This window comes from Pectinophora gossypiella, chromosome 5 (assembly GCF_024362695.1).
Source record: "Pectinophora gossypiella chromosome 5, ilPecGoss1.1, whole genome shotgun sequence".
NCBI classification, from domain to species: Eukaryota; Metazoa; Arthropoda; class Insecta; order Lepidoptera; family Gelechiidae; genus Pectinophora; species Pectinophora gossypiella.
Window position 1 is genome coordinate 11,480,232 of NC_065408.1, and position 14,066 is coordinate 11,494,297.

A 14,066-nucleotide genomic window follows, 5' to 3' on the forward strand; every position below is an offset into this window, starting at 1 on the left:
AGTGAATTAAAAGCTAATTTAACATGAATGTGTAGGAGTAAAATATTCCTTAATATCACTTAAACAACTTAAACGTGTTATTTTAATTAATGTTAACTGAATAAATTTCACGCTTTTCCTACTTCATATTATTATAATATATGCTTTAACATTTTAGTGCCTTTTCCGGTCACTTACCTTGTCATATTCTGTAATTCTGGCTTCTTGTTAAATCTGACACTTTCTCATGTCTGAAAAAGGCAATAAAACTTTCTTTCTGGTTTACATTTATTTATTTATATATAGTACTGCCACATATGCATTAAGCATTTACTTAACTCTAATCTTAAAATTATAAAAGGGTCTGATGTAGACCACAGCAACGGCGTACATAGCAGCAGCTCTATCCATAAGTTTAAGTGTTAAATTTTGTAACAGCAAACTAAACTAACCTTTGTAAACATTGTACATTCGACTAAGTATAAGGTCATTTTTACTACCTATTCATCTAATCTCTAATAACCCTATATTCCTTTTTGGAGCGGGCAGAGATACATTTTGCCGACTTAATGACATCCTAAAATGATCAGGTTTTTATAGAAGCTGCCTGTCTGACCTTCCAAACCCGAAGGGATAATCAACCCAATACAAGTTAGGTCACATACCTCCGAAACGCATTTCTTGGGATAGTGGGTTTCCTCACCCCTGAGCACTTAATAATCATTTATGAGCCAAACATGAATCCGAAAACAAATTCAAAAAACATTGGTTTATTATATATTATGTTAACGGAAATGTTTGTAATCCGTGGAAATGTACGTAATTCCTAAAATCGCACGGAAATGTGTGAAATAAATTATAAATATTATTTGTACATATTACACATTTCCTAGGAAATCTATACATTTCCTAAATAGCAATCGGAAATGTAAAATATTTAAGATATTGGTGGGTGCGTGGGGACGCATTTATAATTACTTAATTATCAGACTGATTACTTAATTTTCTGATACGTTAAAAGTTAATAGATAGTTGATTTTAGAAGTTGATAGTTGAATTAGTAAGATAATATAAACACATATTATTTTACGGTATGACTGTTACCCGGTTGTCTCAATAAGTGCTTTAATAAAAAAATATTATTAACAACGTGTTTTATTACAGAAAGCATTTACTTTATACATTTCCTAGGATATCTAGGCATTAAATAGTTTTCAAACAATATTTTTACATTTCCTAAATAGTATCGGAATTGTACACATTTCCTAGGATTTGCATACTTACAACATCTTGATTTCATACATTTTACTATAATATATACCATATAATATATATTACATATTGGCCCGTGCTGGGATTTGAACTTACGACCTGACAGTGATAGTCAAGCAACTAATTAAAGCAGCAACTAAGCCCAGTTGGAAGAACGCTTTAAATTATTTCTTATTCAAAAATTGCTCAATATAAAGAACCATGTAAATCTTTAACAAGCGCATCTTACAATTATGGTGCGGGGCGACATTCCATATATTGTTTAAGAAACAATGAGTTCACTGATAATGATCAGTTTTTTTATTCTGATGCGTTTGCATAGCACACGGGTCATGACCCTGCACCTTATAGTTAAGGTACAGTTAACTATATTTTATGGTATATATTTTTATTTTATTTTCCAAATACAAAAGGAATATATATTTTTTTAAATTAAATCGTCCGGCTTTGACCACTATGCTACCTGATGCTAAGTGGCAGGCCAGGAAACTAGAGCGAGTATTATTTTTTTACGTGACTTATCGTAGATTTGCCGAAAATAGCATTAACTACTTGGCCTGTAGTCGTAAATACACATTTAAATAAAGCTCGCAAAGAGATTCAACTTCTTTTTATAGCCTAATTTATGCCCCACTGCTGGGCAAAGGCCTACCATTTTCTTTCCAACCATCCCTATCTTCGGTCGTTCTGCCAGGTGTTCTGGAAGGCGTCTACCTCGTCTCTCCATCGTCGTGGTCTGCATCGACGTCCACGACCTTGTGGAATCCATTCAGATGAAATTTTGGCCCACTTATCCGGACGCATACGGCAGACATGTTCCGCCCATTCAGTTTAACGGATTTTTCACCAACATCTACCAGCTGAGTTCTGAAGCGCAGGGTCGTGAACGTACAAATTAAAAAACATTACATCAAATAAAATAATTAAAGTATAATAAGTATTTTAATTTAGCAATGCACAACTCTTTAACATTCTTACTTGTCGTAAGTAAAATAAAACGGATAATTACTTTAAACACATACTTATTCATAATGATTACCTGCGGTGAACAACATTTATTTTTAGCATCATGGCATAACCATCGATGTAATATGTCATATTTTATGAAATTATCGAAATTACTACCTGTTGGCTTCTTATATCTTACGTGTGATATAAGATCTCTGTGTTTATTTTTAGATTTTTAAACTAACGATGGAGCAATGTTCGAGCGGAATTTATCGCATAAATTATTAACATAACACCAAAACCCAATTTAATAAGTATATTATATCCCACTAGCATACTTGCGCTTATAAATAATTATGAATCATACCTTAAAAACATATGATTGAAAATCGGCTTGGATATTTTAATCGGACAAATTTAATTTTTGAATATACCTACCTTTTTATTCCGTAAAACGGACACACCTAGTAGACAATAAAACACATTTATAACCAGAATCTTTCCAGTTAACTGGAAACGCAATCTTTCATCAGAAAATTTGTGTCTCTATTGAATACGAATTCGAGCATGAGTGTAATAATAGTAAATAAGTATGTAGGTAGTTATATGAACACATCCCATAAAATAAGAAACTTTCCAGACCACGTTCCTCAAAAGCAGTATAGATGGCGCTGTAAAGATTTTCCTTCGCTTAACCTTTTAATTTCAAGGATAACAGACATATTATACAACTTTTATCTTTGTTTTTGGGTGTAAATGATGACCCTTTCTATTACACCCAGGCACAATTACATCTTCCATCCATTATTATTCTAATCAAAATAAAAAGAAGTAAAATAGATATCAACATAACTCTATACATAATGTGATGCAAATATCAAGCAACAATTATTTTAAATATGCTTCTGCCATTACATTGTATTTTTTGAATGAGTAAATAATTATTAATCAAGTTAAATTTCGGCAGCGCCATCTGTACTATTTTTGGAGAACGTAGCCTGGAGAGTCCCTCATTTTATTTTCTTGAACTTAATTTAAATTGAAACTATTATTTTATTATTATTCTATATTATTTTATTATTCTATTATTAATTTAAATTTATCGCTATAATATTGTAACGAAGTGTACTTAGCTAACATAAGAAATGAAGATGAACATTAATTTATTCCGGATCCTACATCGTGGATCACGACTTCACTTGAAGGATTTTTTACGCTCTATATCAACTATATGCATGTCGAATTATTTCTTTATTTAAAACATCTTACGTGTATAAGAATTACACGTTCCATTTGAATTGATTTATTAAAGTTGTTGCAACGTAGACTTTCGATAAAGAAAAAGATTTTTATTGTCTATAAACATTTAGGTACTTACATAACATAAACAGCCTATACATGTCCCACTGCTGGGCTAAGGCCTTCCCTCAATCAACCGGAGGGGGTATGAGGCATACTCCACCACGCTGCTCCACTGCGGGTTGATCGAGGTGTTTGGCCTAGTAGCCCGGGACCAACGGCTTAGCGTGCCTTCCGAAGTGTGCTTCGAATCATCATCTTACTTTTTCGGACAATCGGGTGATCCAAGCCTGCAATGTCCTTACCAAACAAAGGACAGTCTCACAAAGTGATTTCGACCATGTCCCCATTGAGAATCGATCCCGGACCTCCAGATCGTGAACCCAACGCTCTAACCACTAGATCACGGAGGCTGTAGGTACTTATAGTTATAAATAATATCTCACTATATTTTTCCTTTGCATGTATATCTAGACACGCGGTCGCGTGTCAAGCCAAGTTCAAGAAACAGAACTGGCGAGCCGCACCGTGTGTAATATACACATTTTACACAAGCAATTGTGTCTTTTTCCACCCCACTACAGAGTTACAAATATGAGTTTATAATTATACATATACGTATCATCATTATTATCAACAGCCTATTCATAATTATGATATCAAGTAACCAAATACGATACCAGATGTGGCATGCCTTGATCACCAGACAACCTGAGATCGATACTAGCTTAGGTAAATTTTAAAAACAAACTTTTCTAAATCATCTTCAGTGTTTGTCTTCCAACCCGCAGTGAATAATTATTATGGTTCTATTTTACTTTTGAGTAATATTTTATTGAAACAAATTGCCTGCAGAGATTTAATACTTATTATTTCAAGAAACAATATTGCAAACATATTATCCTAAGGCGTTTGTCGGTACGAGTCAAACAAGCGCCTGTTGGCTCGCTAAACTCAAATTCTTTAGCGTTTTCTAAGAACATTTGCGCATTCAAAAAGTTCAGTTCCTACTACATGTTATATTCCGATTAGTGTTTTCAGGATCATCTCGTATTTAAGCTATCATCAACAAACCTTTTACTTACCAGCTATGTGTTTCTCTAAAATAAAGTTCAGCACTACACTCGTGGTGTACAAAACACTCCATGTAAAAGTAGGCACCTACTGAATATAATCCCTAAACTTTTTAATTATGAGATATTATTAGGACCCTATTAAAAACGATATTCGGTTTATTATATAGTAGATATTAGAAGGAAAACATCGTGATGCAAACCACATTTCCGAGAAATGCGTTACGGATGGATGACGTATGTCAAGGGTGACTTTGCAAACTGCCGTAACTGCATTATTTTGCCAAAATAATCTGTGTCTTACCGTCAAAAGCAAAGGGTGCAAATCAGATTCACCAAAAACTTCAGTTACGTTAGTTAGTGACGTCAGCGACGATGTAACTTATGACCTAACCTGTATTGGATTGATTTTGGGTTGGGAAAATCAGACGAACCAATCGTTTCTGTAAAAACCTACCTACCTACCATATCTTCAGATTAGGTAGACAGACCCCGTGAAAAGCGGGAAAACGCTGAGAGATGATAATATTTTTTATTGCATAATAAATTCGAGTATCTAACTCGAAAATTATGTTGCATTATTGCTCTGTTACAGATGTAATGAATTCTCAGTTTTTTAAATTGTATTTATTATGCATTCGAAACATTAATAAAAATTAAACAAACATTAGGTACGTATTTAAATGTAAATATAACGTCACCTCCAAAATTGGCACTTAATTTATTTATCATTTTATTTACAACTAGGTTTATTTAAATAAATATTATAAATACTGGCTCGAGGTTAAAATTAAAATACATTTTAATTACAGTATTTTATCTTATAAATTAGATATTTTTTTCGTTCATTTTTTGAAATAACTGCCGGGGGCGTACGCGAATGGTCCGTTGTTGTATTCAAAGTCGTCATATTCGGGGAACTGCGGGCCAACCTTGGGGTACACTGCAAGATAAAATAAAAGCAATTACATTTACAATTTAGTGATGTGACTATTCTTTTAACTTAAGTGTTGCTACAACTTGAAACACTAGTAGAGTCATCTCTAAGTTAAACGGTTAAGTAGAGTTAGGTACCTGAGTTACCATTCTCAAATCATGATTTTCCTTTTTTTATCCCTCTTGATAGAGGAACACAACAAAAACACAATTGAACTCAACCACGAGAAGAGTCGAAACGAAACACTCTCAATTCTCAAGCCAGTAAGTTCCATGAAAATTAGTTCCGATTATTTGTTTTTTTTTTTTTTACATAACATATCGTAGATTTGCCTCTGGCAGCATTTACTTGGCCCGAATAAGTGTCGACTTGCGTAGTCTCTCAAAAACTCGCGACTTCTGACATCACTACAAAAGTCCTATACACACAATAGCCTAACACAATAGCGGTTACGGATTGTTATGTGACGCTAATTGGACATAATGACGGTATGTACTTTGCCTTGTGTTTGCCTTACGCGTATTAAATGGCAATAAATGTACTTTTTTACTTTTTTTTGCAACTAAAAGGTTTAGTATATACAGCCAATACTGATGAATAAAGAAGGTAAAAAAATAATGTAAAATTTAATTCTAACACACTCCTTCCTTCATATTAATCAATCGTTTCATACACGCACGTCGGTTCAGAGTAGATCGTACTAAACCTTTTCTAAGGACATCTCCAATTTGGTCAATGTACGTCCCTCTAGGTCTTCCTCTGCCAGCTAACAACCTCCGCTTTATATACCGTTTTCGTTTGCGCTAATGTCAAATAGCAATATTGCTTTGTAAGAGAATTTCTTCAATGTGGCCTGTTTTATTTATATTGAAAGTTAAGTACTTACAAAATGGCTGTGGCTGCTGTGGGTAAACTTGATTGAAGTACTGCGGGGGAAACTCTACTGGGACCGGTATAGGCTTCACGTACTGCACAACCTGCGGCACAGGTTGCGCTACCTGTACAGGCACGGGCAGTACTTGTTGAACTTGTGGGGCCACATGTACCACTGGTGCAGCGGCTGGCGCTATGGGTGCTTGTACAACAGGCCGCACAGGTCTCGTATGTACATTCGGACCGGACTTGGAAACTACTGCGTTGAAGCCGTGCACGGGGTCAGCTGTGTAGTCGACAGTACGCACCGAGCCATCGGGCTCTACGAGAGAGTATTGGCCTGAAAAAGATAGGATTCAATTAAACAACATGTTTTTTTTTTCTAGAAATGTCATGTACAGTTAAATACGGAAGAAATGAATGATTTCGAATATTCCATGCTGCTTATAACAACAATATGCATGTCATAGAAATCAGTCAAAGGATCATTTGGTGTCGTGATGAAATCATGTTAAAAGTTGCAGTCTTTTTTGTCGTAATTAAACTTACTTCTATTGTTTTCTAGATTGCACAGTAATTAAATACTCTATTGCACGTCTGACTCAGAGTTTGAATGATTAAATACTTAGGGATAGTAAATTCAAATTTTGAAAATGTTCAGGAATGTCATAGTTATCCAGACAGATGTGTGGATGCCTTTGAAGGGGACTGGCAAAACATCGGCCTGGGTAATTAATTGTGGAAGAGAAGAGGGGAGAGCTTTGTTCAGCAGTGAGACAGAATATTAGAAAATATAAGTAATTGTCACAGGTCAATAATTATTATGATTTGTCTGCTGACACTTCAAAAAGTGTAACCTACTAAAGCAGATGCATGACATCATCTCTCTCTCTATTTTCCCGTTTTTCACAGGATCCGCTTACCTAACCTAAAGATTGGACAGGTCCGGTTTTTTACAGAAGCGACTGTCTGTCTAACGTTCCAACCCGTGAAGGGTAAACCAGCTCGATACAAGTTAGGTCACATACCTCCGAAAATGCATTTCTTGGGAATGTGGGTTTCCTCGCGATGTTTTCCTTCACCGCATAGTGCGTGTTAATCATTTATGATCCAAACATGAATTGGAAAACAAATTCGACAATCATGGGTTTAGGCCTGTGCTGGATTCGAACCTCCGACCTCAAAATTTTACCAACTGGGCTACCACGGCTCACTAGTAGATGCATGATACAAAATACTAAATAAATAGTACAGACGCCGACGAGTCTTTATTAGCAATTCATGTAATATTAAATTGTCTGAAAGTCATTTATAGAATAGAATAGAAATTGTTTATTTTAAAAGGGCGCCGCAAACAAAAACAAAACAATTAAGTACGACAAAGCAAAAAAGATGTTCGTCGAAATGATCATGAGGTGGTGGTGGACGTCCTGATATAAAAAGGGCCTCACTCAGCACAAGTCACGGCGTGAACCACGACGCTGGTGTTATGTTGACCCTGCTGGGTAAGGCACGAACGTCGCTTCGCGCCATTTTTCGCCATTGTCTGGCTCTGACTACCCCAATAAAGATTATAGGCACGTAACAGCCTTATCTTGAAACCAATAAATGACTAGATCCATTTAAGTTTTGATAAATAAAATTTGACATTAAAGTAATTAGCGGGATCCTTGAGCAAAGATTGAAACGATAGTCTCCTAGATTCGGTTGTACCGACAAAACGTTATTAGCAGAGTTTTACACACAATGGACGACGTTTAAAAATATTCATTCACAGATTCAGATAAGGAAACATAACAATGATAGTATACCTATAAATACATTCGTATAAACCTATCACATACTGTACAATACATTCCACCAGGGTTATGGGAATTTATGTCTTATATAACGTTACTGTAGCCTAAAAAATGTTTAAATTGTTTAATAAACGACTGTATGACTGAAAAATGGAGCGACTGTCCATCCGAAATCAGAAATGAACAGTTACCTACACAAGTTGCACTGTAACTTTTATTTAAAGGACTTATGGAACTGTAGCTACGAGAATATTAGTAGCTATTATATTTTATTTAATCTCTAATTATAACAAATTAATTCATCACCTCAATCTGTGAATTAAAAACAAATCTATCAGTCATTGAATTCTAACATAGAACGTGCTCAGCTCTTGTTTTCTTTTCTTGTCGTAAAATCCGACAGAGGAATTGTGTCCTTTCTAACATAACGGACAACTGTTATAGGTGATAGGCTGATCTCCTAAAAAGCTTACTATAAGATTAATGATTACCTAAATGATAAAAACGCCTGATATTTATTGTGTTTTTCTTGTTATTAAATAACTTGTAATGTATATACATTGATTTAAAAGATGTGCAGTTTCTTGTCATTTCTTCTCCTCAGCCATAACACCTTGCGAAATGACGTAGATTCAAAAATGTTAAATTGACCTTCAACAAGTTTATCTATGATGATTATGTTGAATAAATGATTCTGATTCCTTGTCATCATAAGGTTCATCATATCCATCTTAGGACTTCGTATCAACAGTGGCTGCAAGTTGTCTTTAATGAATGGTGGATCAGCCCACCCTATAAGAGATTTCAAGCGTGAGTTTATGAATATAATTATGTATTTGTATTAAACTTAAATTTTACAAAATTGATAAATATTCAACATTATGATGGAATGATTTGCAGGTTAATGAGTAATCATTTAAATGCTTAAAAGGTCGACACCATTAATAATAGTCACTCAAACTTTAACCACTTGCATCTGTTTTGACAGAAAACCAATTCGTGCATAATGATTGATTTTCTATCTTGTCCCAGAAAATAGAAGTATCTGTGTTGGGATATCGAAAACATAGTATTTAACTTATAATAAGACTATGCAGAGAGATTTCCCTCATTCAGCGCTTATCGCTATCGACCCACAAGAGTCGATTAATTCTTTCAAATATTCTTCCTCTCGGACGACGCCCTGAGCCGAGGTTCGCGCTCAACTGGGCCTCCTCAGACCTGTTGTCTTAAATTTTGTACCGGGTAAGAGCCCTCAGCGCAAAAAAACTATACAGAGTGTTAGTGACATCGTAACGAAAACTTTGAGGGATGATTCAGACCATCGCAAAAGTATGGAACTGCAAATACCAATAAAAAAAGCACAAACAAGATCATGAATTTTACGGGGGAAAATTCCACTTGATATCAACTCAGAATCATGGTCTGAATCACTCCCCTCAGTATTCGTCACGATGACACGAACATCCTGTATACAGTACCATATCATCAGCCGTACGACGCCCACTGCTGGGCGTACCATATAATAGACCATTTAAGTGAGCTTATCTTACACGTCACTGCTTCGTGTAATAGTACCTACAAAATCACCAAAAACAAAGATTACGAGTAAATCAATAGCAGACAGAGGAAAAAGTAGAAAGGTACTATTTTGGAGGTGGCGCCGCACATATACATATGAGCCCCTTGTTCTATCTTTTATTTTTCTGTTAATACGCCCAAAAACAAACACACCAAAAAGACTTTATGCATTTAAAAAAAACAAATAAATACATATATAATAAACTTATACCTATACCTCTGTTACAACGCTTGCTTCTCAAACGGCGAGAGACATTTTGGTTCGATCGCATTCCGATTATTTTGACCTCTTACCTAATTATTTAATTATTAAACAATTAAATAAATTAATTAATTACTATTATTTGTTCTCTTCTTCTTCTATCGTGTGGGTTGTGAGGTGGAGTTCCAACCTATAGTAGTATTATTTATTTATTAGTTTAATTTTGAAATTTTAGCCTTTCCTTGCATCTTGGCAAAACTATTTTAAATTAAATAATGGTACGTCAAATTACAAATACTAGAATAATAAGTATTAGAAATAAAATAATAAGTATTAGAAATGACGAAGATGGGTAATTTTACTCGTAAGTACCTTTAACAACATCTCCATCCCGTGTCTCGTGCTGTGACTTCACATCCCCAGTGTTGGGATCTGACACGCCGTAGTTAAATGCGTATCTAGGACGGTCCTGAAAACAGATTACAAAATGCCATATGAAATGCATGAATTATTGAATATTAGAGCATCCTCTACATGCATGCATAATTGGACATAATGACGGTATGTACTTTGCCTTGTGTTTGCTTTTACGCGTATTAAATGGCAAATAAATATTTAATGTACTTTTTTGCGACTAAAAGCATAGAGCAACACGGACCTAAAGGCAAGGGTTTATTATATACAGCCAATATTGATGAATAAAATAAATAAATAAAATAATAAAAATAAAAATAAAAATGTTTTTATTAAAGGTAAAAACCCAATGATTACATTATAAATATAATTGTATAATACGAATTACTTAAAGGTACAATAGTACCTACCGTCTATAACACAAAAAAATAAACTAACACAAAATAAATGTGGTGCGATCATTTTTTATTTGATTCCCGATGTACTTTGATCCAGTACCGTATCATCGGGCTAGTCAAGTCTCGGCTAACAACTTTAAGCATGCTATTATCAGAGCAACGCAATCTGTCCCAAAATGAAGATATACGTGCCCTAACAATAGCAAAAAAGTCGGGCATTCTCGCCTCGGCAAACATGCTGGACGCGCTACAAAAGCGAGGAAGCTTCATAAGAATGCGATATGCGTCATTATACTGCACTCTTATGGTGCTAAAGGACGCCCTCTTGTGTCTATACCATAATTGGCAGGTGTAGAAGCACTGACAAAAGGCCCTAAAGAGTGTGCCCTTCACTTCACTACTACATTTTGCGAATCGGCGCGCAAGCATGTTACACCGAACCGACAATGCCCGTCTTTCCCGCTCCATATCGAGATCATCCTTGCGGTCTCCAGTAACGATGTGACCAAGATATTTGAACTGCTGCACAAGCCGAATTGCCGATCCGTTCAAAAACACTTGGGGTATACTCTCCGGAACTTTTCCACTCCTGAAAACGAGCATCTCCGTTTTTGCCACATTGTACTTTAATCCGTGAGAGCTAGCATAACTCTCACAGACAGACAAAAGTTTTCTGAGTCCACCAATCGATGGACTGAGGAGCACCATGTCATCCGCGTAACTGAGGTTATTAAAACAAACACCGTCAATATGGCAACCGACACCAGTGCTCCTCAGTTCACCGATCAGCCCGTTCACATACGCGTTGAATAAGTCCGGAGAGGTTAACCCACCTTGACGCACACCGCATTCCAACCTGTATGCGTTGGAAGTCGTGTCGCCCCATCTCACATAGTTCGTCTGTCCTCCGTACCAGTATGCCAACAGTCGAACGATTGATTCAGGTACCCCAAAGCCGCGCAGTTTGGTCCAAAGAATTTCATAATTCACCAGGTCAAACGCGCTGCTGAGGTCCAGAAAGCAGGCATAAACTGGCGTATCACGATTAACGTAATAGTCCATTGCGTACTTTAAACTGACAATCGCCGAATCTGTTGACACACCAGGCCTGAAGCCAAACTGTGCATCCTCAATATCCAGGTTTCGTAGCAATTCGGGCCGTAGCAGCCTCTCAAACACCTTGCCCACGACAGTTCCTAGGGAGATAGGCCGATAGTTAATCGACGAACTCAAGTCTCCTGTTCTGTTCTTAACTATAGGCACGACCACTGTTCGCATAAGAGGGTCAGGTAGGTATGAGTACTTTACAAATAAATTGTAAATCACACATAACATCGACCACAGCGGCTCTCCCGCGTAAAGGACGTGCTCTATACTCAGATTGTCATGTCCAGGAGACTTGCCCCTTTTCATACCACGTATCGCCTTAACAACATCGTCAACAGTAAACTGCACCACCGATTCCTCAGAAACCGGATGAATTTTGTTCTCAGTCCGCTGCTGTGTAGGCAGTGGTTCTTTTTTAAACTGACGAACAAATAACTCGGCTATCTCCTTCGGTTGTTGCAAACCGTCCACAGCAACAGGCAGACTTTGTTTCTTTTGTAATTTCTTTGTAGCATTCCAAAATTTCGGGAAGTTTTTTTCCTCTTTATGCATTGCCAGTATATCCATCTTAATAGTCTCTTCATTCCTAATACACCATTTTACTTTATTTTTAAAATTCTTTCTACTATTCACCATCTTGTCATACATGTCACCTGTGGCCGGCTTGCCTGCCATCAACCAAACGTCATAGTGAACACGCGCAGTTGAGTGGCTTTCCTGAACATGAAGGTTCCATCCAACCAAAGGAACACGTTTTCTTTTACTAGAAGATTGCGCAATTGAACTGTTAATGGCAGCTAATTGTAGAATATTAATAATTTTACAATACATATCGTCAATTATTTTAAAATAGTCGTCGCTAGAGTCTAAATAATTATTGCTTTTAGATATCACATTTAATTCATTTGTCATATATGTATTAATTCCTAAAAATTCTCGCTTACAATATTCATAATACTTATCTATTTGACTAGCATCTCTGTATCCCCATCTTATTTTATCCCTATCGCCATGAGACGCATAGTTTCCGCTCACGACAGAGCCACGGCAGATCTCAAGTTCACAATCAATGCACAAAGGTACATGATCTGACGTATAGACACCGTATAAAACACGGACTGATTTAACAGTATCGCGGGCTGCAGTGGTTGTCACACAGTGGTCCAACCATGAGCAGGTACCATGCGCTTTACTCTCAAAGGTATGCGTATCGGATGTAATTCCCAGCACATCAATATCTACACAAGACAGTTCCTGCTCGGCACAAAAATCCAATAGCTCCTTACCAAATTGGGCACTAGGGTGGGCATTAAAATCACCTAAGATATAAACAAAGGGAACGTCATACTCCTCAATTACAGCATGAATTCTTGATAAGCAGTCCGTAAATTCTGAGAGGTTATCAGTCTTATCAGTTGGCAAGTACACACTAAATATAATAAAAGAATGTCTACCGTTTTTCACGTGTATAGCAACAATTCTATCATGTCCACAATCAACAATGGAGACGTTAGGAAACTTCGACCTCCTCCATAGTAGGGCTGTTCCGCCATATGGGCGTCCTCTTATAACTCCTTTCGAAGTATCCATCGCAGATCTGCTTACACTGCCAAAGTTAATGTCGATAGTATCAACCAGACCGAGATCATGCGGCATGAGCCACGTTTCCTGGACTGCTACCACATCCGCGACTCCACACAGATCCCTGACATGTTGCATAGAAGTCTTAATGTTCTGACAATTAAACGTAATCATTTTAATTGTGTTAATTGTACTATCCATATTTATTTGTTATTGCTTACGTTAGTAAATCGTTCCTTAAAACGTCGAAATACCAAGTCTTTAGGCCAGAATTCTGTACTTAAAAACGTATCTAGATTCTGTTTAGGTACTAAAATTTTAAACGACCTAAAGTCTAGCTCTTTTCGCTGTGGTAATAATTGTATATCCAGTGCTTCCGATCCCATTGAAAGTATGTGCTCTTTCACGTCCTCAATAGTACATGTCGTCTTCAAACGCGATAGGTAAATAGCTTCAGGCAGTTGCGCCACTTGTAACCTACTCGTACCTGTTCCTGTGCCACATTTATTATTATTGCGGAACTGTCGTTTTTTCTTATTTTCTACGAGCGTAAATCCATCACTATCAACTCTCGAGTCAGTGCGCATAGAGTTTAATTTAGCG

The 14,066-nt window shown here is 36.4% G+C and overlaps 2 protein-coding genes across 2 annotated transcripts in view; both read right to left on the minus strand.

The window, feature by feature from the left end:
• Positions 1–5,354: 5,354 nt before the first annotated feature.
• LOC126367097 (cuticle protein 7-like) overlaps positions 5,355–14,066 on the minus strand; it is an 11,549-nt gene continuing 2,837 nt past the window's right edge. The window contains exons 2-4 of the mRNA XM_050010502.1: positions 10,336–10,432; positions 6,395–6,721; positions 5,355–5,514 (exon numbers count right to left, since the gene is read on the minus strand). Coding sequence (XP_049866459.1) covers positions 5,417–5,514; positions 6,395–6,721; positions 10,336–10,432 — 522 coding nt within the window. The 3' untranslated portion in view covers positions 5,355–5,416. The remainder of the gene's footprint in view (positions 5,515–6,394; positions 6,722–10,335; positions 10,433–14,066) is intronic.
• The window catches only part of LOC126367030 (uncharacterized), a 3,422-nt gene continuing 108 nt past the window's right edge, over positions 10,753–14,066 (minus strand). Inside the window, exons 1-2 of the mRNA XM_050010407.1 lie at positions 11,609–14,066; positions 10,753–11,364 (exon numbers count right to left, since the gene is read on the minus strand). The exon at positions 11,609–14,066 is cut by the window's right edge and continues 108 nt beyond it. Of these exons, the coding sequence (XP_049866364.1) occupies positions 11,324–11,364; positions 11,609–13,664 (2,097 nt within the window). The 5' untranslated portion in view covers positions 13,665–14,066 and the 3' untranslated portion in view covers positions 10,753–11,323. The remainder of the gene's footprint in view (positions 11,365–11,608) is intronic.